At 42.8% G+C, this 26,840-nt stretch overlaps 3 protein-coding genes across 11 annotated transcripts in view; 2 read left to right on the top strand and 1 right to left on the bottom strand.

Annotated features, from left to right (window-relative positions):
• CRYZL1 (crystallin zeta like 1) overlaps positions 1-11,367 on the top strand; it is a 31,620-nt gene extending 20,253 nt beyond the window's left edge. For 8 of the 9 annotated variants that reach the window (XM_081198813.1, XM_081198812.1, XM_081198810.1 and 5 more), the window contains 6 exons: positions 2,465-2,485; positions 4,721-4,819; positions 5,933-6,051; positions 7,754-7,859; positions 8,748-8,793; positions 10,114-11,367. In XM_081198813.1, the coding sequence (XP_081054939.1) occupies positions 2,465-2,485; positions 4,721-4,819; positions 5,933-6,051; positions 7,754-7,859; positions 8,748-8,793; positions 10,114-10,213 (491 nt within the window). In that variant the 3' untranslated portion in view covers positions 10,214-11,367. The other variant, XM_081198817.1, reaches the window with a different exon arrangement.
• Positions 11,368-12,841: 1,474 nt separating this feature from the next.
• On the top strand, positions 12,842-24,479 carry DONSON (DNA replication fork stabilization factor DONSON). Its single transcript, XM_081199139.1, has 10 exons — positions 12,842-13,535; positions 14,698-14,778; positions 15,339-15,542; positions 17,773-17,951; positions 19,774-19,952; positions 20,047-20,170; positions 20,589-20,693; positions 22,086-22,284; positions 23,365-23,577; positions 24,082-24,479. Exons 1-10 carry the CDS (start codon positions 12,951-12,953, stop codon positions 24,217-24,219), a joined length of 2,007 nt encoding a protein of 668 aa, XP_081055265.1. The 5' UTR covers positions 12,842-12,950; the 3' UTR covers positions 24,220-24,479.
• Positions 24,480-24,607: 128 nt separating this feature from the next.
• SON (SON DNA and RNA binding protein) overlaps positions 24,608-26,840 on the bottom strand; it is a 36,495-nt gene continuing 34,262 nt past the window's right edge. Inside the window, exons 11-12 of the mRNA XM_081199136.1 lie at positions 26,518-26,633; positions 24,608-25,523 (exon numbers count right to left, since the gene is read on the bottom strand). Coding sequence (XP_081055262.1) covers positions 25,365-25,523; positions 26,518-26,633 — 275 coding nt within the window. The 3' untranslated portion in view covers positions 24,608-25,364. The remainder of the gene's footprint in view (positions 25,524-26,517; positions 26,634-26,840) is intronic.

The following is a 26,840-nucleotide window of genomic DNA, read 5'->3' on the forward strand; positions in this document are numbered from 1 at the left end:
CCCGGCGGGAACTTCCGTGGGCTCCCAAGGCTTGCGGATAGCTTCCTGAAGCCTGGAGAGCGAGAGGGGTTGGTGCGCACCGACCCCTCTCACTCTCCAGGCTTCAGCGAAAGCCTGCAATTCACCCCATAGGACGCACACACATTTCCCCTTCATTTTTGGAGGGGGAAAAGTGCGTCCTATAGGGTGAAAAATATGGTAAATGGCAGATAGCTGCTTGAGCAGCTTTTAGATACTGCTATATAATGTGTGGAATCTAGTTTGAGGGTAGCTCTTCTTGCTACTTAAAATTCCCTAGAAGTGTGACAAAGCAATCCACATTATGCAGCATCAGTATAATAAAACAGAAGTGCTAATTGCTAGTTAATATGACTTCCAAAGTCAAGCAGCCTACACTTCTGAACCATGATAAAAATGGTCTATACATGAAATTAACCATGAAGGATTGGATTTGAAATTGGAACAGGATATTGTAAAATATTTACTACACAGTCAGGCCTTGTATATTGAAGCAGAGCATATCAGCTAGTGCTTTGTAAGCACAAGGAGGTTTAAACATGGAACACATTGACCCAAATAACAGCTTCCCAACATTTTGCTGAATGCAGCTTGAAATGTTTTCTATCAAGTTTTTAAGCGATTCCTGATAGCTGGAGAATAAGCTCTTATTTTGGCACAGTCAAATCAGTGTATTATATAGTTTCTTTTCTAATATATTTGTATAATTTTTGCAGTCCAAAATATTTTAACAGAAGTGCTCCAAACTCAAAACAAGCAAAGGGCCTTAACTTCCCACAGAGAACCTGCTTAGAGGCCTGAACATTTCTACTAAAAACTTGCTATCGGTTTGGATTATGGGAGCAGTGAATCGCTTTTAGAAAATACCCCAATGCAAATTGAGCAAAATGTAAGAAAAGACTGGGATCATAATTAATTAAAAATAAAGTAATTGTTTTTATTATACTGTGCTGTTAAAATTGTAATGATTGTAAGCCACTTTGAGTTACATGGTAGTTTACAAATTCTAGAAGTTAATAGTAATGGACTTGGCCTGTCAGAGTTAAGCGTGTATAGATTTCAATAGAAGAATTTGTGTTTCAAAATGCTGGATTTTGCCCAATAATAATACAATTAATGGATGATTTGGGGGAATCACAGAGTTGGAAGGGACCCTGAGGATAATTTAGTCCAACTCCCTTCAATGCAGGATACACACATAGGTGCTGTAGAAATAAATTGTGATAAGACTCAGTGGAGACTTATGGAGCCCTCTACCTTCCTTTTCTTAAGTAATTTTATCCTTTACAGTATACTTTTTTAAATTTATACAACCCTTCATCCAAAGATCACAGGGTGGTTTACAGTATAAAAATACAAAATGAAAACACGCCAGGGCTCCTTCCTGAGGCTCCCTCCGCCTTCATCGGTGCGGGGGGGGGGGCAGCAAGCTACCTCACTTGCTCGCCCCCCACATCCCGAAGATAGGCCAGTCATTCACCTCGGGAGGAAAGATGCAGCCCACCCTCTGGGACAAAGTCCGCAAAGCAGGGCTGCCTGATGCTGCTGGTGCAGCAGTATCAGAGAGTCCTTACATGGCCTAGCTAAGCCCAACCCCGTGTCAAGGCCTGCCTCAGCCGCAGCTGCCTTCGCAGGAGGGGGGAGTCTAACGGAGCCCACACCCCACCCGCAAACTGGAGGCAAGGTGGGGGGGATCCTTCAAACTTCTCCCTTGAGGAGGAATGGCAGCTGCCCCCCCCCCCAAAGGAGAAGTGTGACGGAGCCCACACCTCCCCAGCTGAGCAGCCTCGCTCCTGCTCCTGCTGGTGTGCAAGCAGGAGCTGGATCAGGGCTCTCTCAGCTGGGGAGGGGGAGCACCTTAACGGAGCCCTCACCCCGCTGCTGGCTCGTGTGAGCCGCCGGCAGGTCAGAGGCCATGTAAAACTGCTTGGCTGAGGCACGCTCCTCAGCCAAGCTGTTTAAAGAGGCAGAGGGAGGAACAAGCCGTTTCGGCACCTCGCCAATGCGGCCTGTTTCTCCCTCTGCCGTTAGGGGGGCAGGCGATGGCAGTTTCACTCAGCGGTATATCACTGGTGAAACCGCCACCTTCTGAGTCCCTCTGCCTCCTCAGAAGGTGGCGGTTTCACCAGTTATATACCGCTGAGTGAAACTGTCATTGCGGTCTGCCCCTTATACCGGTCCTGGGCGATATGTAGCAGGCCTAGTAGCAGATCACCCCTCCTTTGAACAGGAGTGGCAGAAGGCATCCACTGGCTTTCTGGTGAATAAAGGCCGGAATGCTGTAGTATACGGGCAGAAGACGGCTCCATTCAGCCCTGTGACAGCCCTTTCCTGTAGGCCAGCAGGAGCCCCACAGTATTTAAGAAAATGCATTGTATTTAAATATTTGGAGTATTTCTTACCGTTTCATATGTTCCAGTTCTCATTTTGGTATTTTACTTTACAGGTGTCAAGCAACCATTAGTAGGTGAGTATAAGAAAGAACCTTGCCATTTTTAATCACGATCTTCATTATATTCAAGTACTGTATTTTGCGCCCCATAAGACGCTCCGGCCCATAGGACGCACCTAGTTTTTTGGGGGGGAAATAAAGAAAAAAAAATTTATTTCCCCCCCAGGTGCGGGGCTGGAAGAACCAGGTCGGGGAACAGTGGGAAGGAACGCTCTGCCTCCCCGCTGTCCCCCGAGCTTGTGGGGCTGGTGATGGGCAGAGCTGTGCTGATCCCGGGATGGCAGGCAGCTCTGCGCCACCATCCGGAGTGGGGCGGGACTTAGCGCCCCGCTCCGGATGGCGGCGCAGAGCTGCGCTGGTCCCAGGACCGCAGGCAGCTCTGCGCGGCCACCGGGAGCGGGGCGGAGCTTAGCGCCCCGCTCCGGATGGCAGCGCAGAGCTGCGCTGGTCCCAGGACCGCAGGCAGCTCTGCGCGGCCACCGGGAGCGGGGCGGGGCTTAGCGCCCCGCTCCGGATGGCTGCGCAGAGCTGCGCTGGTCCCAGGACCGCAGTCAGCTCTGCGCGGCCACCGGGAGCGGGGCGGAGCTTCGCCCCCGGCTCCCGGTGGCCGGGCAGAGCTGCGCTGGTCCCAGGACCGCAGGCAGCTCTGCGCGGCCACCGGGAGCGGGGCGGAGCTTAGCGCCCCGCTCCGGATGGCTGCGCAGAGCTGCGCTGGTCCCAGGACCGCAGTCAGCTCTGCGCGGCCACCGGGAGCGAGGCGGAGCTTCGCCCCCGGCTCCCGGTGGCCGGGCAGAGCTGCGCTGGTCCCAGGACCACAGGCAGCTCTGCGCGGCCACCGGAAGCAGGGCGGAGCTTAGCGCCCTGCTCCGGATGGCTGCGCAGAGCTGCGCTGGTCCCAGGACCGCAGTCAGCTCTGCGCGGCCACCGGGAGTGGGGCGGAGCTTCTCCCCCGGCTCCCGGTGGCCGGGCAGAGCTGCGCTGGTCCCAGGACTGCAGGCAGCTCTGCGCAACCCTCGGAGCCGGTCTCCCGAGGGTTGCGCAGAGCTTCCTGAAACCTGGAGAACGAGAGGGGTCGGTGCGCACCGACCCCCCTCGCTCTCCAGGCTTCAGCGAAAGCCTGCATTCGCCCCATAAGACGCAGGCACATTTCCCCTTCATTTTTGGAGGGGAAAAAGTGCGTCTTATGGGTCGAAAAATACGGTATTTCATACGCTGCATGAAAGAAAATCCAGACTGTTTGTTTCACCACACGGGGAGGGGAAGCTGCCTGCCTTGTCCTCAGCAAGCCTTGTTGATTGGGGCCCTGGTTCTGTCTCGAAGCAGGTGGGAAACACAGGGTGCAGTTGGTGGTCCCTAGCAGTCCTTCATGGTGGCTCATGAACAAGCTGTGGTTTGTCAGCTAGGAACAAGCAACCATTTAGTTTCCTGGGCTGGGTTCACATGTTCAAGCAAACCATATTTAGGCTAATCAAATCATCGTTTAGGATTATGTCTGAACAAAGCCTGAATGTTGATGATAGAAATGTTCATGTTCTGCAGAGTTTAAATATTTCCTTTGCCTTTGCTTCTTACCTGGTCTTAAATCCCAGTTCTGTGCAAGTTCACTGAGATGTCTGTAAAACCCAGTGGTTATTAGAATTACTTTTGCAGCTAGGACTAGGATTGCAGCCTAAGTCTTGGACAAGTGTTTTCTTTTGAATTCTGCACACTTCTACACAATATTCTCTGTAAATATTGCTGAGGAAAAATACAGTGGTACCTCGGGTTAAGTACTTAATTCGTTCCGGAGGTCCGTTCTTAACCTGAAACTGTTCTTAACCTGAAGCACTGCTTTAGCTAATGGGGCCTCCTGCTGCCGCTACACCGTCAGAGCACGATTTCTGTTCTCATCTTGAAGCAAAGTTCTTAACCCAAGGTATTATTTCTGGTATCTGAAGAAGTGTGCATGCACACGAAAGCTCATACCAAGAACTAACTTAGTTGGTCTTTAAGGTGCTACTGGAAGGAATTTTTTTATTTTGACTATGGCAGACCAACACGGCTACCTATCTACTATTATTTCTGGGTTAGCAGAGTCTGTAACCTGAAGTGTATGTAACCTGATGCGTATGTAACCTGAGGTACCACTGTAACTGTTTTGTTCTCGTGTTATTCTTCATAATGGTTTCTGGATAAGTCTGAAGGATACAAAGTATGCGCTGGTCTTTTTTTGCCCTAAATTATTCTAATTTACCTTGCCATCCCATCTAGCTCGTATTATAGATGAAACCAATGGAACATGTGATCTGACAGAAAGCTGTTTGGAGGAGACAGGTGGATTAGGAGTGGATATCATCCTTGATGCAGGAGGTCTGTAACTGCTACATAACTCTTTACTGATACAGCAAAATATTTACCAACAGTTCCATAGTATTTTATTATTTTTAAAACTTTGTATCATCAAAAACATATCCAGTTTTATACAGTGCTGTTGTATACTAAAGTGTCAGAGGAGTGGCTCTATAGTTAGTATGTGAGGCACTGTCTGTTAAAATCATGAAAAGAAATCCAGTATGGAATTTGGTACAGAAGACCTATTGATGCTGGTGAAGCAGTTAATTGCATATAAAGTCCTCTGGAGAAGCAAATAAGAAATTTATGTAGTACTAAAATCCATATATTGTTTATTAGGATAGGTTTTCTATAGTCATAATCAAAATATTTACATATTTTTCTGTTTTTCTACCTTTTTATTTAATGTTTATGTTATATATATTGTGTGGGTGTGTTATTGCATAACTGAATTCTTAACAAAAATGAGGTACAATCCACTCTGATTACACCTTTCCTTGCAGAATTTACACAGCAGCAGATCTACAGCATAGTTCTATGACAGTGTCACCTGTGTGGTAGTTAAAAATGTACCCAAGTTTCAGGCTGTAGTTTTCTGTACACTTTTCTCTCAAAGAGTATTTTGGAGGAATGAATACCCCCAAAATTCCAATGGAATCCTTTTATTTGAGGGTTTGTTTGTTTTTTAACCTCAGTCAATGTAGCATGTTGGGATGAAAATAATTCCAGGGAAACTGATCGGTTTTTTAAAAAATGGTCCAGGGAAGGAGACTTAAGACTGTATATGTAGGTTGACCATGCAACCACTCAACTATCTTCTGCACTGATTTATGCACTTGACCCTGCCATCAAACATTCACAGGAGACAAGGTGAAACTAATTAATGGAACCTTTTCCTCCGTGTCTGCTGTGCCCAGAATTCTGAGTAAAGAAAGTAATTTTAAAATAGACCAGAAAAGGGGGAATGTATATTGATATAATATGAACATGAAACATTTTTATTGAAGATTTTCTTGGGTTACAAAAGCACAGACATCATCTCTACTGTATTTTCAGATCATAAAGTCCTTTTTACAGTTCAACACAGTTAAATGTGACTCTTAAGTACTTAGCTTCTTTGCTTCCTTTTAGTGAGATTATACAGTAAAGAAAATGAAGTAACTTCACAACAATTGCTGCCGCACAAACATGACATTATTTCATTGCTCAGTGTTGGAGGCCATTGGGTTACCATGGAAGAAAATCTCCAGGTGAGAACAAAATCTGAAATTACCATGTATATAAGTATGGTACGATTGGTGACTGATGACCATAAACATCTTAAAAACTAAGTTACTACTAAGGTAGCAGTCCTATGTACAGTTGCCTGGAGTAAGTCTGGTGGAACACAAAGTGACCTATTTCCAGGTAAACTTGCATAGCACTATGGTGCAACACTGTTTAATATCTATACTGGTGCACTATTTTTGTGATTCTGCTGAGAACTGTGGAGCAGGGATCTTTAACCTTTTCAGACCCAGAACCCACTTTTAACCCAAACATGCCACTGGGGACCCACCAGTGGGTCTTGACTCACCAGTTGAAGACCAGTGCTGTAGAGAATCTAGCATTTATGGCATGTTTAAACATTCTGCATTACATGAACAAGATAAAGGACTGGGATGGATAATCTATTGAAATGGGGCATGGGATAGGCAATAGGAAAGATACAGGTAAGGTGAGCCAGTTAGCTCAGGAAATGCTTTACTTCAAGAAGTGCATTGTCAGAACTTGGAGGAGGGCAGAAGCAGCTTGGTGTCTATAGAATCAGGGTGGGTATGGTTTGTTTACTAAAAACAGTTTTATCCAGCCACATATGGGACTTCCTGGGCAGCTAACTATCAATGTAAATACAAAAAAACAAAAGTTCAAAAATCCTTAACGGCAGCACAGTCAACTAAAGTAAAAAACAGATCAAGTAATAATAATAAAAAATAGATAAGAGCATCAGCATTGGATAATGCATGGATAGGCAAACTAGGGGCCGGATCCGGCCCAATCGCCTTCTAAATCCGGCCTCCGGACAGTCCGGGAATCAGCGTGTTTTTACATGAGTAGAATGTGTCCTTTTAATTAAAATTCATCTCTGGGTTTATTTGTGGGGCATAGGAATTTGTTCATTCATCCCCCGCCCAAATAAAGTCTGCCCCCCCAACAAGGTCACAGGGGACAGAGGACCAGCTGACCCCTGGGATAATGAGCAAGAGCTTATGAAGGATGCAGGAGTGTTCATTGACCAGAAATATGGAAGAATAGATGAGTTTATGCTAAGAAGTGGTATGGGAAGAGAAGAAGCCAAGGCAAAATGGTGGAGAATTTATAGAAGACAAGACTAAATGCTTGAATCTGATGTAGAGCATAATAGGAAGTGTGTGCAAGGTCTTAATGATCATGGCAACAAGGGAGAAATATGAGTTCCTTCAGCATATGGGGCAGAGAAATGCATAAAGAGGTGGGAGTTGTCACTATCGGTCAACACTGCTTATTTTCCATATCAATCAAGACTCAGCAGTCTTTAGTATTTTTGTGTACCAGCCCACCACTGCTACACTATTTCCAAACTGCCAGTCTTGATCCTTTGGAGGCAGTTGCTATTAGAAACCCAGTAACTAGCAAGTTCAGCGTTACTCGACAGTAATAATCTAGCACACTTCATAATTAAAATAAAATGAAATTGCTACTATAGTGTGAATCAAACGGAAGATAAACTGTCTTTGTCTCAGAATGAAGACTTGTTCTGTGCCTTCCAGGTCATTAATGTTTGTAAAACAAGAAGCCAATTTCATATATGTTGAAAATCACCTGCACTGCCTGTTACCAGGAAAATTATGTCAACCATATATTAATGTGCTTTGGTTGTGCCATTTTTGTTTTGGCAAATGTAGCTTAACTGTTTTTCATATTTTTAAAAAGTTGGATCCTCCAGATAGTCGTTGCCTTTTCCTCAAAGGTGCTACAGTCTCTTTCCTGAATGATGAGGTGTGGAATTTGTCAAATATGCAACAAGGGAAATACTTATATATCCTTTTTATGCTTATATTTTAAATTGATAAGTAACTGGTTTGTTTTAAAGAGAGTGGGGGGAAATGCAACATATATTGCATATATTGGAACTCAGTACAGCTAAGGGATCTTTACTGCTGACTGTCATAGTACTGGAAATATCATGATATGGGGAATTTAATTGCCATTTAGAGTGCGATACGTATGAGTTTATTTTCTGCTATTTTAGAATAAACATATAATTTTAGATTTTAGATTGTAAACCTGGGGATATGGACTGTTGTCTTTAAGCTGTGCAGAGTGCTTAGTAAACCTGGATAGATTATAAATTAAACACTACCAGGCATTTCTACCCAGATATGCAGGGTCTATAACAGGGACGCGGGTGGCGCTGTGGGTAAAAGCCTCAGCGCCTAGGGCTTGCCGATCGAAAGGTCGGCGGTTTGAATCCCCGCGGTGGGGTGCGCTCCCGCTGCTCGGTCCCAGCGCCTGCCAACCTAGCAGTTCGAAAGCACCCCCGGGTGCAAGTAGATAAATAGGTACCGCTTACCAGCGGGAAGGTAAACGGCGTTCCGTGTGCTGCGCTGGCTCGCCAGATGCAGCTTTGTCACGCTGGCCACGTGACCCGGAAGTGTCTCCGGACAGCGCTGGCCCCCGGCCTATAGATGTGAGATGGGCGCACAAACTCCAGAGTCTGTCAAGACTGGCCCGTTCGGGCAGGGGTACCTTTACCTTTACCTTTATGCAGGGTCTATATGGTGAAGTCAATCTCACAAATTAAAGATCTGCATCTCAGTCCTAGCCATGTTTCCTCAAAACAGATTTCTTGGGATTTGCTAGTGTGTTTAGTAATCCACTCCAGTCACACATGTACACACAGTTTTTCTTAACAATTCTCTTATACGCATTCTAGAAGATGTAATGGAGAAGCTATCCAGTGGTGTTTTCAGGTAAGTCGGGTGTGCTACAGTGAAATGGAAGCTTACAAACTAATCTAAGTATTATAAGTTATGAAGCTCCACATAATTAAAATGCTGCTGGAGACCTACTTTGTGGTTATAGTTATTGATCCAGAACCCCAAGAGTCCTGAAGCCAGTTTCATGAGCCCAATAGGTTTCAGACTTATTTTCTCGAAAAGCGAGCCCTGAATTTTGCATGAGAAACTGCTTTTCTAACAGAAGGCAGCTTCAGAAGCTATTCGTTATAATACAGTAACGTTGGGATTAGCTGTTCATTAAAAATAAATAAATACCAGAGCCACTAAGTCACTGCAAGCTCCTTTAATGACTCTAAACAGCCCTTGGTATGCCACCCATTAATATCAAATACGTGGGCAAAATTCTTATTTTTACAGTGGTGCCCCACAAGACGAATGCCTCGCAAGATGAAAAACTCGCTAGACGAAAGAGTCTTCCATTTTTTGAGGTGCTTCGCAAGACAAATTTCCCTATGGGCTTGCTTCACAAGACGAAACGTCTTGCGAGTTCTTGCGAGTTTGTTTCCTTTTTCTTAAAGCCGCTAAGACGTTAATAGCCGCTAAGCCGCTAATAGCCACTAAGCCGCTAATAGCCGTGCTTCGCAAGACGAAAAAACCGCAAGACGAAGAGACTTGCGGAACGGATTAATTTCGTCTTGCGAGGCACCACTGTATTTTCAATTAGCCATCTTAGGAAATGACTTGGAGAAAGCCCTCTTCCCTGCAATCCTAATTGCTCTAATACAATCTGTCTGTTAGCCTGTACATTAAATAAACCCAGTTTGGACCAGACTTACTCTGCAGGTGCGTAATACTTGTCTACAATCCAACTGCATATTCATAATAACCACTGTGAACTGCAGCTAAATAAAAGTCTTTGTTCTTGTATGAATAAGCTACTAAAGGCATTCCTTCCAATAGTTAATATTCTACTAATGCTTACTACAAAGCTTATTTTTCCTTTGTCTGCTATGATTGCAGTCCAAGTTTTTGGATGCAGAAGGGCAGGAGCTGGAAGACTTGTTCTCAAAAGCAATATAAAATGGCACATCTTTTAAACTGCTAGTAAAAGCTATTTTGAAATGCATGCGGTACATTAAACATCTGCTTCCTATTTGCTGTTTTCTCTGCCCTTTGTTCCAGGAATCCCAGCCAACCTATAACACTTGCAGTGTGTTTGAGCTGTAAAGTTTGCATTACTAAAAAGTAAAGTCTATGGCAATTGTCCTGAATTGTGTACTTTTTTCTTTTGAGCATACATTAAGACACTTCTGAGATATTATTCTCTTTTAGGCCTCATTTGGATGATCCAATCCCATTATATGAAGCCAAAGTTTCTATGGAAATGGTTCAGAAGAACGAAGCAAGAAAAAGACAAGTTATCCAGCTCTGAAGCACAGATGCTTAGCTTTTAAGTGAAGTGTAAATTTGTGAACTGTGTCTCAATTGCCTACTTATAAAGGATTGGTCAATGAGTTCCAACTAATGTTTTAATTACTGTTTGAATATTCTTTACAAGTTCTGGGGGAGAAATTAGAGCTTTGATTTCCCCCCCAATTACCATGTCTAAAAGAGTATTTCTGTTAGCAATTGAAAGTTTACTCATATTTGTGGTCCTCCAACCCGCCGTCCATCCGTTCCGCCCCCCCCCCCCCGGTCACTCCTGTGCTTAGCAGACAACACTTTTATTTTGTCTGCTCGGTTTTATGCATTTTGCTGCGCTTTGTTTTACTTGGACCATCTATACACTATGGGGGTGGAAAGGTGTCCCAGGAAAACACCTGTAACATTGGCAAGATTCTGAATGTGCTTTCTCAATCTGACCTTATTTTTATGGTGGCTTCGCTATGTTTTTTATTTAGCCTTTCCATCTAGAAAACACAGGATCTATCAGCACCTATAGATGACATGCATTGCCAAGGGTCTTTTTATACAAGCAGCATTCTGTGGAATAAGTGTACATTTGTTAGGCATTTGTTTTGCACAGTCCACATTTCTGTCTTTAAGACAGCACTGCGGTGGGTAGGATACTGCATTTACTAAGTACCTAAGTGCAATATTTTGCACCTGGAGAAAATGCAGTATATGCTTTCATACAGCACATACTCTGTTATTACAATCCCTTGATGAAGTGTTGTTTTTGTGACAGTCACAAGTACTTACTGGGTATATTCTGTGTTGTAATTTGTAATCTATACTCATGTAAATTTATGATTTACCATTCTTAAATTTCAAATTGTATATGGCAGAATAGACCTTAGTCACAGTCATTAATTTCAGTGTGTCTCCTCTCAGTAAAAGCCAGCTATTCTGCTTTTCCCCCTTTTATAAATTTTGCCTTGTGTTATATATAGCCCAGACCACAAAAGATGGATGGAGAGGCAAACAGGGCTATTCCCATCACCTGCCACACCATGGTGGGATATGCTCTGCTGCTGTGGGATAGTGGTCACACTTTGGCTCCTCATCTAAGACTGTCCTCTGTTCTTCTCCTCAATATTGTCTAATTTGTCCCTTCACTGCTAATAAAAGGTGGTTGCATTCTCAGATATGCCGCAATTGCAAGATTTATGGAAGCAAGTCCTATTAAAATCAATGAATTCAGCCTCTGCATAAACAGTAAGACTGTGTGAAACTTTGTACCACACAAACCCTATGGAAAGCTGATATTGTAGTAGATACGTGTGGTAAAAAAATTCCCAGCATCAAGTGATTGCTGTTAATTGCTAGAGAGAATGTGGCTTCCCACAACTGAAGCTGAATGTTGACAAGCCAGATTCTCTTAACTACTGTTCTCAGGAAAAATGTTCTGCCTTTCTCCACAACTATATATTTCTGCAACTAAATCATCTGCAGAGGCTTCATATTATGCCCCTCAACTCTTTCAGTGTGTGGAAATATCAACTAGAACCCAGAAACACAGTTTGAGAATTCAATATAATGTTCAGCTAGCTTCTTGCTTTTCATAGTTCTATTCTAATTTTGAATATATATTTTAAAGAAGCCAACTAGATAAGATATGGGTTACATTGGCATGCTTGGCCAAGGGTTAGCAGCTTTTATTTTGAAAATTTCCAAGGTCACTTCATAGAAACTTTTTAAGTGGACTGGAATTTTTCTTCAGACTTGAAGAAGGTGGGGCTGAGAAAATAGCTCCCTTAATATTGAAGCCATATTGTCAGCATTGGTCAAGTCATATAGCCCTAGAAGGGATAAGGGCATGTTTATAGGGATGTATCAGCTGAGAACACACTGCCTCTAATTTCAAGGAAATCTGATGTAAAGCTTTATATGCATGAAACGTCAATCACCAAGGAGAACAAAGCAGGAAGTATCATTTAGAAGACATCTGAAGGCAGCCCTGTCTAGGGAAGTTTTTAATGTTTAATTATGTTTTTGTTTATGCTGGAAGCCGCCCAGAGTGGCTGGGGCCACCTAGTCAGATGGATGGGGTGCAAATAATAAAATGATGGTGATGATTCAATCATGGGCGTAGCCTGGATTTTTATGGGAGGGGCAGAACCAAGCTATCTGCGATGTGACTGGTCAGTGAAGTATTTTTATATATTTACTTGATTTGGGGTAGCCTTGGCTACGCCCATGGATTCTACCTATACTCAGCTTTGCTCCCTAGGACCGGGATTCAAGGCAGCTGACGCGAAGCAAGACACAGAAAATACAAAAAGCCAAAGGAACACGAGTGAACAGCAGAGAACCCGCACAAACAACGCTGACACAAAACGCCACGTATATTAAGTAAAATAAAAACATCACCACCCGACCCCCATTCCCACTCATCTTTCCCTCCCTCCACCTCTTTCCCCCTAATGTCTCAACAAATGAAACCGATTTGTTTTTGTTGTTTTTTAAAGTGTTACGTGGAAAAAAATATGAGAGACACTGCACATCCCTTTGTAAATCAATAAAATCTTTAATAAGAATACATTAAAAACGAAGAAAATACAAAAAGCTAAAAACATGACATGTAATGATTAAAAACTAAACCGAATCAAAACAAATTACTGTATTAAAATACTGCTACTAAAAACACAGCACAGCCCTTTCCTTAAGGAAAATAAAAACAGCCAGGAATCTGGAGAGGAAACGCGTAGGATTCCGCTTGGGGCGTGATGGAAGCTGCGCCCAGGGGCCAAATAGTGGAGCTCTCGGCGCGCGCATGTACAGCGCAGCAGCCCAGCTTACGGCGCCCTCGCCAGGGCAGGAAAGGCAGCCGCGGCGGGGCGGACGGGTTTTCCGATTGGCCGGTCTCCGCGCGGCAACCAGGAGGCGCCTCTTCCCGCCCTCAAGGCGGAGCCTCCTCCAGCCGCGCGCCAAGTTCGTATCTTGCAGCCGGACGCCGGCCCCGCTCCGCTCCGCTCCGCTTCTTGCTCTCGGCCTCCGCCGCCGCCATGTGCTCCGTGGTCCCCGGCTACTCCCCCGGCTTCAAGAAGCCTCCCGAGCTGCTACGCCTGAAGAGGAAAAGGGCGCGGAGAAGCGACGCGGAGCTCGGCCACTCTCCCAGCGCGCCCGCCGCCGCCGCCCCTTGCGCGCTGGGCGGCTCGGCTCTGTCCCCTCGGCCCTACCCGGGGAGCCGCAGGCGCAACCCCTTCTCGAGCCTGGAGAACAGCCCGCGCCCGCCGCCGGGGACAGGCCAGTCCCTCTCTCCGGCCCGGAAACCGAGGGCGGGCGGCGCGCCCAGCTGCTCCCGCGCCCAGGTAAGGCGTCGCGATGGACGGAATTGGGAGCCTTCGGGGCGGGAAAGCGCTGCGTTGCAAATCGCCGTTTCCCTCTTTCCTCCTTTTTTGTGTTTGCTAATATGCACGCCCCGCCTCCGAATTTAAACTCTTCGATTATCATAGGGCAGCCAAAACGCATTATTTATTTGGATCGTTTCGAAACGGATTGGTATTAAGACCGCTTATCGAAATGCTATATTGACACGATTATTATTATTATTGCTTTTTTTTTGCATTGTTGTTTCTGTGAATCGCTTTGGGCAGTTCTGGTAATTTTGGGGGGAAATATTCGATAACTTGGTAAAAGCGCCTTGGTGATACTTCTTGAAAGAAAAGGTGGCGCATACATTATTCTAGTAATATTTATGCGGGAAAGCACATGGGAGGAGACGCAATGTCAGGATCAAAAGTAATCAAGCAGGACCCTAGGTTGTGGGAGATTAAATGGTGGAGTCTTTAGCTTTCATCCAAGAAACTTAGCCTGGCACACATTCCATTGTGCACTTTACACGCAAGTAGACCAGCAGGGCACCCCCCCTCCAATAAATGTCACCTATACAGTGTCCCCAAACTTCAGCCAGTTACTGGTTACTGTTTTCCTTCTGGAAACAAACAAACAAACACCTGTGGCATATAATGTCCCAGGAATGCATTGAGTTGGGGTGTATTTACTACACCAGCCAATTTTAGTGGGTTGGGATAATAACAGCACCCCACGCTTATAGGAAAATGGTGAAGGAATGGTTAAGAAAGTGTGAAGTGTCTGTTGACACAAACCATGTAATGTTGAGGGACATTTTTCTAACCTAGGGCAGGTTTCTTAATTGGGTTAGAAAAACAGTCCACAATTGTTACACATTTTTGTTACTATGTTACATATTTTGTGTTTTTATATAGTAAATCACTCTGTAATCTTTGGATGAAGGGCAGTATAAAAATTAATAAGTAAATACAGATTAATGAAGCATGCCCATTGATACTTAAGGGATTACATAAGAATATCTAGGCTTGAACTTTTTTCAGAGTGACAGAATTTTAACCTTTTTTTAAAAAAAAAGCTTATGCTAAACACTGCAGTGGATTATTTTATTCACTGTTCATTGAATTATTGGTGTTCACTTAACTTTGAAACTTTTTCCAGTTTTTAAATGGTCTGCAAGACGACGAGTCTATCTGGAAAGAAGAGTTTTCTGAAGCAGCATCTGTTGACTCATTGATCAATGTAAGAATCATTGCAACTGTTAAATGTATCTGTATATGAGAATACTGGATTTATTTTATAACACAGGGCTCAAGCCCGTTGCCTTTTGAATGCACCCCCACTAATCACACTTCTTCCATGGGGATGACTTCGTGGCAGAAAGCTGCACTCGTAGAACAGTTTATTTATTCCTAGTGCTGTGAATAAGGATGCAGCTGAAATTGGGCCCCTTGTGATATTCACAGCAAGGCAAACATAAAAAATGCAACTGTGTATGTGGAAAGGGAAGGCTGCAGTTTTTGCTGGATGACTTGAGTCATTCATGCTGCTTGAGGCATGGTCAGAGAAACTGACGGGGGCTGAGAGTGTGTGCTCTTTTCTACAGCACTAGGGTACACCTATTACGCTTTTTAAAAAGCAACAATCTTTTCTACTCTTCACTAATATTGGTGTATATGTAAAAAGATGCTGTCCTTAATGTTAGCAAAGGAAGGACACGCTTCTTCTAAACATTTAAGTGATGGCATTTTAATGAAGGAGCTGCTTCCTTGTAATTTTTTTCAATGTTTATATTTTTCAAGGACCGATATCTGGCCATTTCCAATGCTGACGTTTCTTCCTCACCAAGTTATGAATTTCCTGCGGACTGGAGTATTAAAACTCGCCTTCTGTTCACATCTTCCCAATCGTTTGCATGGGCAGATCACTTAAAAGCGCAAGAAGAATCTCTAGGATACGTCCAGCATTGTAGAGGAGCATTAATAAACTTGCCTCAAAGTATTCAGGTAATTCGTTCTATTGAACAACACATTGATCAGGAGAATAGACTAGAAACATTGAGGTGGAAAGGTTCCAATTCATACCTGCAGTGAGATGTTCAGCACAGTACATGTTTTTAAAACTTGCATGGCAAATCATGTCTTCCTACCATGTGCAAACTGCCTTCTCAATGTTTTATGGTGTATATTGAGGAGGACAATATTGATGAAAAGGTCTTGGCTCTGTGGTGGATTTCTGCCATATATAGATCCTTTTTCTCAGTAGCACTGTGAAGCTGAGAGAAGTGATATAAGACTCCCTAGTCCTCCAGTGTTACCAGTGACATTGGTAACTTGCCAGGCTAACTTTATTCAGAAGGGAATAATCTGCCTGCAAAGAACATTCTGAATCACCTGATGTTTTGTGTGTCATAAAGATAAAACTTAGGATAATTGCTTATGGTTATAAAAATGGTGGTATTTTTCACACAGAGAAATTATAACAGGATTGGGCCTACCCCAAAATATACAAATAGGCTTCTTATTCAGCTTATTAAACCTTAGAATCTCTTTGAACTTTTGAGACCCTATGCATAAGCTGCAGAGGGACCTACCACTGTACTCATCGGCACCAATACATGGTACTGTCCTTGAAAAGTACTATAGCAAAAGGGTGGTGCAGTGGTCTAAACCACTGAGCCTCTTGGGCTTGACAGGGTGAGCTCCTGTTGCTCTGTCCCAGCTTCTGAAAACCTAGCAGTTTGAAAGCATACCAGTGCAAGTAGATAAATATGGCACTCATCACGGTCCTCCATGCACCAGTAGTGGTTTAGTCATGCTGGCCACATGACCCGGAAAGCTGTCCGTGGAGAAACGTTGGCTCCCTCGACTTGTAAAGCAAGATGAGCTCCACACCCCATAGTTGCATTTGACTGGACTTAACCATCCAGGAGTCCTTTATCTTCTACCTTCTATAAAGGTAAAGGTACCCCTGAGCGTTAGGTCCAGTCGCGGACGACTCTGGAGTTGTGCACTCATCTCGCTCTATAGGCCGAGGGAGCCGGTGTTTGTCCGCAGACAGCTTCCGGGTCATGTGGCCAGCATGACGTAAGCTGCCTCTGGCGAACCAGAGCAGCGCATGGAAACACCATTTACCTTCCCGCCGGAGCGGTGCCTATTTATCTGCTTGCACTTTGACGTGCTTTTGAACTGCGAAGTTGCGCCGGGCTCCCACAGCTTGCGGACAGCTGCGTGAAGCCCGCTCTGGGAGCTTGCGGGGCTGGGGGCGGGGGAAGCGGAGCCTCCCCCGACCCCAGCCCCCAGAACGGGACCCAGAGCGATGCCGAAGCTGCGTGCAACTTTGGCACCGCTCTGGGAGCTTGCGGGGCTGGGGGAGGGGGAAGCCCTCCGCCAGCCTCCAAACCATGTCGGGAGACAGCGGGATGGCGGCGTTCCGTCTCCCCGCTGTCCCCCGAGCTTGTGGGGCTGGCGGTGGGGCTCTCCTGAAGCTTGGAGAGCGAGAGGGGTCAGTGCGCACCGACCCTTCTTGCTCTCCAGGCTTCAGCGAAAGCCTGCATTCGACCCATAGGACGCACACACATTTCCCCTTCATTTTTGGAGGGGGAAAAGTGTGTCCTATATACCGAAAAATACGGTATATCACTCAGGCTGGAGTTGTTATAGAGACTATGGGATGTGGCAGAAATGGTCTGGTCAAACTACCAAGCTTAATGAAGATTAGGAATGATTGCAGTATAATATACAAGAAGTTTGTAACACAGTGAGTATCTTATATACTGCAATGAACTTATTGATCTGAAGTAGAGCTCTCACAGTTGCTTTGCTGTTCCCTTAAAAAGTCATACTATTTCTTGATGGCCTCTTACTAATTGCACTGTAAAAAAATTAGGGTTTTAAAAAATGCACTTCTTTCCTGCTCCTTTCCTAAACATAGACAGAGGTGCACTCAGCAACAAGTCCACTTTCTATGTAAAGTGTGGATCAGCCTTTAGTAAATGTTTCTGCCTCCTGGCAATTGGACTGGTAACTCATGCGGTTTGATTGCAGTTGCTGCATAAATTTGTGTTGAATCAGGTAGATAGTGCCTTAGAATTCCACATAATAAATTTAATACTTCTCATGGAAAAAAATACCTGCTTTTGTGGCCTTTCAGCCTACAGGGTAAAGATGAATGAAGATTTTTCAGACATCTTATGAGTAGCTTTAAAAATGTAATTTCAACACTTGGCTATCTTAGGAACCGAAGCTCTCCACAGAACTCCGATGTGCTTTCCAGCAAAGCCTTGTATACTGGCTTCATCCTTTCCTGCCATGGCTAAAACTGTTCCCTCGTATTGGAGCAGATAGAAAAATGACTGGGAAAAATAAGCCTTGGCCATATGATGAAGGGCTCCAACAAGTTCTCATGAGTGAATGGTGAGTTGAAGTGAATGGAAATACATCACTAAGCAGCTAAGAGTCAAATAGTACTGATACTCACAGGATATTTTCATAACTACCACCAAAATTTGAGTTGAGTCATAATGCAAAATCAAGGAACTCATTCTCAATAATCAGTATAGCAGCTTTGGTTCTGGGGCCAACTGCACTTTGCATGCAAATGCTTACAAAAATCTGGACACTTTTATTTCAGATAAGAAGGTGTATTTGGAGAGGGGAAATTTATAGAAGGGAGGATGTATTTGTTTTTCTCTCCACCCTTTCTCTGCTCCCAGGCAGCTTTCCCCTCTATAATGTTCAGAACATTGGTTTGGCTGATGAGTAAATTTGAAGGAGAGAAAGGGTTAAGCATCCCATTATTTTCGCACCTCCAGTCCTACTCTAAAATTTCTCTCCTTTGTAAAGCAACTTTCCACTTTAAAAAGCGGTGCTATGTCAGGCGCTATTTTGCAACTTCAAGTTGTGAAAGGAAGAAATATTGCAAGCCATGTTCTGTGGAATAAATATGCATTAATCCACAATGTCAGTCTTCAAGATAGCACTACTGTGGATAAGGATATCCTGATTTCCCAGTGTCAGAAACTTGTGGCCTCCAAGCGATTGTTTGACTTCAACTCCCATCTTCCTTGCATGGGAGTTGGGAGTCCAACAAGTTCTGGAGGACCAAAGGTTCTTTGTCCATTACTTGCTGCCCTTCACTTGGCCAGTATTTCCTTTTTTGACCTGGAGAAGGTGTACACACTCTGGTTATCAACTCAGGTTGGTGATTTTTGTTTTAAAGGTATTTTGTCCATTTGTGTGAATGTGTGTGTGATTTGCTTTTGATGTGTGTTTTGCTTTGTTTTCCAGAAGTTTATATCGCAGGCTTCCCTTAATCAGCTTTCTGCCATTTCATCATTATTATTGCTTTTCTCAGTCTGTTTAGATTTTCAGTTAAAATGTCAGTAGCTTGGTTTTGCTACTAACAACTTCCCCTCAACTCTATGTGTGCTGGTTTGCTGTTTCTTTATGCTTGAAGGTGTCAGTTTGCATTTCTTGGTACAGAAAGTATTGATCTGATGTGTCGAGATCTTTCCTGTTCTACTTAATTCAGGAGGGTTCTGGAAGCTTCTCTGTGTGAAAGAAGGAGCTGAGTACAGCTGCTTTAAACTGGTTCTGCTATCTCTTTCTGTCAAGGTCATGCTAACAATAATAGTGAGGCCAGAAGGAGCCTGGGTTTCACTCTCTCTCTCTTTCTGTCTTTCTTTCTTTCTGGTGTGGTGTTCTGTATACTTAGCGTTAAGATTTAGACTTATTATAAGTTACTGTAAGTTTACGTTAAGTCTGCTGCAACTAGGTTTTTTATGGACAGTGCCAATCCTGAATGTATTGGATTTGTGACCATTATGTTCATTTTCTTCCAGTAGCGGTAAAGCTCTGCTGGATGAAATGCCTCAGGTCTATTTTGGAGGAATACTGCAACGTGTTTAAGTTTTTACTCTGCTAACGATACATTGGAATCTACTGTGGATCAATATTGAGTAGAATTTCAATAACAGAAGGTGGGGTGGGAATCCAGTCCCCCATCCTGTCCTCGGTCTGTGGCTAGTGGAACAGACAGGAGCTAGATTGGTCTGTCCTTCAACTGTCTTCCACTCCCCATACACCAGAAGCACATTTCAGGTTACGTACCAACTTACTGTTGTAAACTACTCTCTGTGTGCGAGTAGTTTTGTTGTCTCTGTGTTTTGTTTCCCTCAGTTTTGCTGTTTCCAAATTGCAGGCTGATCATTCTGCACCTTGATTCTTTACCTTGCAGGTGTCTCAGTTTTACCTCCCTTTATAATCTGCTGAGAGCCAAGCTTTGCCCCTATTTCTATGTTTGCACTTACCAGTTCACGGTGTTGTTCCGTGCAGCAGGGCTTGCTGGAAGTGATGTGATCACTGCGCTTATTTCACCCACAACTAGAGGCTTAAGGGAAGCCATGCGAAATGAAGGTGAGAACAGTGTGTTATTAAGCCAAATGACTTACAAAAGCCCTCTTCTATATTGTCTCTACACCATTAATTTGCTTTTTCCACCCCTTCTCAGGTATTGAATTTTTGTTACCTTTTCAAGAAGTTAGAAAAAGGAAATCGAATGTGTTGGCATCCCACTTAGAAACAGGACTTGCTAGTGACTCTGAAACAACAGGCAAGGATGCTGAGAATGAAGAGTATGTAGTTCTTGTTATGGGGTCTTGTTGGAAAAGCTGGCTCTGTCTTGTTGCATTTTTCTAGCACAAAAACTACTTTTCTGATGCAAGATAAATCGTGTTTTGTTTTGTTTTTACTCCCGAACTGATTTCTGTACAGTGGTACCTCGGTTAAGAACTTAATTCGTTCTGGAGGTCTGTTCTTAACCCACAACTGTTCTTAACCTGAAGCACCACTTTAGCTAATGGAGCTTCTCGTTGCTGCGTGATTTCTGTTCTTATCCCGAAGCAAAGTTCTTAACGCGAGGTACTATTTCTGGGTTAGCGGAGTCTGTAACCTGAAGCATCTGTAAACTGAAGCATCTGTAACCCGAGATACCACTGTATTAATAGATGGCTCACATGTTGCGACCTACTAAAGTGGTGTCTCTTTGCTTAGGGGGCGAGGAATGAGTGATGTTGATGACGATGAAGGATTTTCATGGTTGGAGGAGATGGGAGTACAAGACAAGATTAAAAAGCCAGATACAATTTCTATCAAACTGTATCCTTTCAAAAGTGAAACACTTCCTTAAGTTGTGATTTAAAGCTGTGTGCAAGACTTGTCTAATATACAGCTGAGAAAGCAACACTCAACTACTGAGAGGCAGGAACATTTGGTGCTTGTTCCTGATATTTGGAGTCAACAGTACATTGACCGCAAAACACTTTCAACATGTACTATGGTTCCAGTTACAGATAGGTAGCCGTGTTGGTCTGCCATAGTCAAAATAAAAAAATTCCTTCCAGTAGCACCTTAAAGACCAACTAAGTTAGTTCTTGGTATGAGTTTTTGTGTGCATGCACACTTCTTCAGATACCTTCAGATCTGAAGAAGTGTGCATGCACACGAAAGCTCATACCAAGAACTAACTTAGTTGGTCTTTAAGGTGCTACTGGAAGGATTTTTTTTTTCATTTTGAACATGTACTATGTTCAGTTAAACTCATTTTGATACGGATTATAATCAGTGCAAGTGGGATGATGGCCAAGGATGGTTAGGAAAGGGTCTTCCTTTCTACTGCTCCTTATCAGACACATAACATGCCAGTGCTGAGGGATTTGCAGCAGCTGTGTATTAGCCACTGGGACAGCTTTGCATGCAAAGCCTAAAAAATCTCTGGTTCGGGTTACCTGGAAATCCATCTTTTTCTTCACTTCCCAGTAAGGGTGCTATAACCAGTAATTGGAACTCACAATAGTTTTGCCATGTCCTGGTGTCGTATCAGCTTGTGCTAACCTGGAGGTGTTGTGGCATTGCCTTCCCTGCAGCTCTTGAAGACACACCAGTTTAGGCAGACATTCCCCTGAACTGAGCTTGTGTTTTTGTGTTAACTTTTAACTATGCTTCTTAATATTTTATGTTTTAATTAAGGATGTCCATGTGTTGCTGCACATTTTAATTAGGGGTTCGTTTCATACCTGTAAACCGCTTAGAAGCCATTTTGGTACATAAGCAGCATGTAGATGAGTTAATAATACTGAAGTAGGCAAGAGTCATATTGGCCAGCAGTTTCAGATACCCTTGATGTGGTATGACTAGCACATCAAGGTGAGTATGAGGAAATCACAATTTTTTCCACAGCAGGTTTTTTCGGGGGGCAGGGATTGTTTTTTTGCAAGCATGACAAGATCAAAGCTTTTTCGTAGCTAGGCGAATTATTAGCTAAAATTTAAATAGTAACAGCATAGTATTAATGTGTACTTAAAGCACATTCCTTGCCTCTGAGACAAGGGTGAAATGTGTCTTTACCTTGTAAATCACTTGCAAAAATTAAATAAGGTTATGACTTTCAATTTGTATTGACTTTGTATTCATCTTCTGCTGGTGTGTGTGTGTATGTGTGTGTGTGTGTGTGTGTGTGTGTGTACCTTTCCCTTGACATTTGGTCTGTAGCTGTAAGGAGAGAAATGAGGTACAAATGGATCACAAGCCCGAATCTGTTGTGCTGGTGAAAGGAACAAACACATTCACTTTGCTAAACTTCTTGATAAATTGCAAGAGCTTAGTGGCTGCTGCAGGCCCTCAGGCTGGCATCCCTCCAACACTGCTGTCACCAGTTGCTTTTAGAGGGGCAACGATGCAAACGCTCAAGGTAAAAATTACTGCAACATGATTTCACATATTGTTGGCTTTATGGCGGGGGGGGAATGGCTTGTGTGAACACTGGTGGCAGGATGGGGAAGCTCATTTTTTGGATTTGCCCTCCCCTTGCAGCTTCTTGTGCCCTTTGAAAAATCTCTTATTATGGGGGGTGGAATGCCAGGATAATTAGAGAAAATTGGCTTCAGCCAGTCCTCTTAGTGGGGTCCTCCACTGGATCAAAAGCCTTCTATGAAAGAAAGGAGGCCTCTTTGTGGAAGACTGTTAGGATCCAACTTGCCAAATTTAATTCCTGGAATCTGTTACTAATCATTATCACTTAGCATGACTATTGTTGGTCTGATAATTTACCATGTGTTTCAAAATGCCTGCCTCTATGATTCTGTGCTCCCTTCCCGTGTATCGGTATAACATGAAATGATTGCAGGCTGCTACCAGACATTTGCCTTAGTATTGTATCATACGGTGCAGCAAGACCCAACTTTTTAAGAATTTCTCTTAGAATCTAGAGATAGAAACTTGTGTTGCTGCAGACTTTGCTCTTAGCAACCATTTGCTTTGTCTCCATTAGCCTAAATCAGCTGTACTAGCCACTCCCTATAGTAAATCACACATTCATGCACTCAAATTATGTAATGCTTTAAGTTCTTAATACTGGAGGTGGTAGCTGGGCTTTTTGCGTGCGGGCAGAGGGCAGTATCTACATGGATATTTTGTGATTCTGCTAGAATTTTTAATAGGCAGGGCTTGAAGTTGTAAATTCTCCCTTTTCCATAATTCATCCGCATGAAGACACCATGCTTACACCCAACTTCTTGAGCATCTATCAATGGTGTGTTCACATTCCTTCTGGTTTGTAGACTGCAACCATTTAAATGCTTAGTCTCTCATTTATGACCACATACTTTCAATTTCTTGACTTTCCTCCAGTACCATCCCCCTGTAATTGCTGCCTTGTATTTTTCCTATATGTAGAATTGACCCACTGTTAAACTTTGGGTGCATAAAAAGGTTAGGTTTAATTTCAATGTTTTTGAACCTTCATGTCATATTGCTTAATATTTTTCCACAGGCTCGAAGCATAAATGTGCGGACACAGGTCCAATCACGTTACAAAGATTTATTTAGTCTGGAGATTGTTGGTCCTGTCATGCCTCACTCTATGCATTCCTTGTCCATGCTGCTCAAATCTGCTCAGAATGGATCTTACTCTGCTGTGTGTTATACACATGACCCAACAGCAGTGTTCAACACAAGCATCAGTAATGAACAGAGCATAAAAGAGGTAAAGAGATTTTACTTAACATTCATCTGAATTGGGAATAATCTGATTAACGGAAAAGAGAAAGCATGCTAGCTCTGTTATAGGTGTCACATAAATACCCTTTTGCATTTGTAAGAAATTGATATTTTAGTGTGGTGCCAACCTGCATTCTGGAACCCCCTGCCTATTGACACTAGGCAGATGCCTTCACTGTATTCTGACACTGCTGTAAACATTTTTGTTTAGACAAGCCTACTCCACACATGTAAAATGATGGGTGTATTTTTAATATGTTTTTAGTTCATTGCTGATTTTATCTTTTGATTGTTTTAAAGAGTTAGTTTTTACTATTATATTGAATTATTTTCTTTGTAAACCACTTTGTTTTTTAACAAAGTGGTATGTGAACTTTTTAAAATCAATGGTTCCATAGGTGCTCAAAGGATAGGGTGTTTGGTAGACTTGTGAAATGGCATGTTAAACAATAAGAAATTGTACTAGTAATACTTTTCTTAATTTTTACAGGAACTCCATAGCAAGGACCTTAAGAAGTGTGGATTGCATCCTAACACTTTAGAACAGCTTACTCTTTCTCCAACATTAGGAAAGTCATCCATAAGGCTCCTAGAAATGAACAATTATGCCTACACATGGAAAGCCTAAACAAGCAATATCGGTCAATGAAGAATTGCCATTGGTGTTCCTGAGATGTTTAAGCCATGTTGGGTGGGTACAATAGCATTCTGCCAATAACAAACTGTACATGTTAATGTGCAAAACCTACTGGCTAGATTAGCCTTCCTAAGCAGAGTTGATTGAAAACTGCCTATTCTGTGTTGTATAGTGAACTCAACCTTTGCCTTTTTTTCCCACGATTGAAACCTTGATATTTATAGATTTTTAATTAAACTTTAACCCTAGAATCTTGTGTGTTTTCTTTGAAGCTAAAAGGTGGAAGTCTGAGATTATACAGGACTATTCTTCAGGGTAAAACAAATTAAGTAAGCCATTTGGTTCACTATAAACAGAACAAATTGCACTAGACAGTAAATAAGGAACTTGTGCTGCTTTATTGACCAAGTCGAGTACAACAACATCATTCTACATCCCCATCCAGTTATAGCTGAAAATTCAGTTACCACAAATGTATACAATCAACATCAGGCATTGTGTTTGACTCAAATTACAGTTTCATGTTTCTTCTACCAAACATGCAGGCAGATAAATTTATATTGCAGTTCTTATTTCTGTTGCTGGATGTGCTTCATTCTCACAAGTGTAATTTTTTTTCTGAGCTAGACAATTTTGCTAGACTCAATGGCATTCGGATAGGGGGAATAGCAGTAGTTAGCATCATCCAGCAACCGTATCCATTTTCTCTTTGCAGATAAAATAGGAGGGCCTGGCACTTGTCTAGCATGAGCTACCAGTCATTGTAAACTTAAGACTACACAGCTTTAACAGAAAGTTTACCAAAAACTATGGGAACTGCATCATGGTACAAAACAGTAAAACTTTAAATTTTATATTGAAGGTAAAGATCGGTTGAGCTTGCTTTAAAACAAATTACAGATAACTCCATAGTCATGTGTTTGGATTTTTAGTAATTTAAGAAATGATGGCACCACTAACATCAATATACATACCAAAACCATGTGATTTAAATATTTTCCATGTACAAAAAGAAAAGCCTGAAGGTGTCTGTACAGTTTTTACAATGAGTTGCTAATGTATTTACAAAACCACAAAAGAGAAATATCCTTTGCGTAGAATAAAAATATCTAGGATGTCAATATAAAAACAGTTGTTTAGTTGTGTGAGGCACTCCTGAAGCTGGTGGCATTAGCCAAGAGCTCCTTTGGTACGAGTCCCAATGCCTGCAGAGCCACGGTTGCAGCCATGGCTTTAGCATGCTTCTTATTAGGACTGACACTGTTAGGCTTGTATTCAATTCCATTGACCAATACCTGTAAGACAAATAAAAACAGGATGCATGTAAGACTTAAGTATCACATTTCTCCTTCCTACTGAAGACTAAAATTTTAAGGACACACACCTCTCTTAGTTTCTTGTATACATCCAAACCCAGGAGCTGTCAAGGAGTTATCCCTCACATCTGAGCCCAAGCCTAAGGCTTGTCCACAAAGTTAAGCAATAGGACTCAAATTGTTCATGTGACTTGCAATGTATAATCCCTTGATAAAAACCTTGGTTTGGGTAAAAATAATCCTTCTGATGTGGTCAGCACAATTTCTTTGGATTGGAAACCAAGATTCGCTTCATCTAATGGAAGGTCTGCTTCCATCAGCAGAAGGGAACCTCCAGGTCCAACCATTTGTTTTCATGTGATGTGAGGCATCATCTTAGGCCTTTGCTGCATGAAAAGGGGGCAATTCCTCTTCCCGTCTGCATTTTTTTGTAAGTGATTGTACTTAATTATATTTTTATACCTTCCATCACTTTGGGTGCGCTTTTTGTAGATAAGTTTTTAAAATGAATTATCTAAATCAAGCAAGCATTGCAGCCCTACAAAATGAGTACATTTTCCATCATCTTTCAAAATAGTCCACTAACTTCTCCTCTGTCCAGACAACTTCACGTAATCACAGCCTGGGTTAAAAACTGCAAACGGGGAAACAAAGTGAAATGCACTTTCTAAAAAGACAAATATTTGCTTTGTGGGCTCAAAATGCAAGTTTTGAAATTATTATTTATTAAGGACCTTCCACGTATGTCCCAAGCAATGTACAAAATATAATAAAAAGTTACAAAATAGTATACAAATAATAGAAGATGAGGTTAAAAAGAAAACAAGATGGACACTTTGTTGCTGTGGCGGCTTGAAGCCATGGGAAGAGTAGAATAGATCAACATTCCTTTCGTGCTATTGTAAGCATCTACTTTTAAGTGCTAAAATTAATTTCTAAGATAACTGACCATTACAAGAACATTCTAGCTTACCTTAAAGAGAAAATGCTTATTGTGTTCAGGTCGATTATCGTTCACCAATGCGAATATGGGAGGCAGCCATCTTCGTTTGTTACAGACTTCCAGCAATGCAGAAACGGGATGTTTGCCTTAATAACAACAGGTTTTGTTTTAGAAATGTAGAAATACCACAATTAACAGAATTACTAAAGCTGCCTCATTCCTACCAGGTCAAATGCTTTGTCCATCTGGCCATATTCTCTGCTAAGGGATGGGTGGGAAATGCCTTTTGGCTCGAAGGTCACACATTCCTTCATAGATAACCTTCCAGCAACCACATGCCAGTGGTGGACTTG

Source organism: Podarcis bocagei, assembly GCF_964188305.1.
Source record: "Podarcis bocagei genome assembly, chromosome: 6".
Lineage (NCBI taxonomy): Eukaryota > Metazoa > Chordata > Lepidosauria > Squamata > Lacertidae > Podarcis > Podarcis bocagei.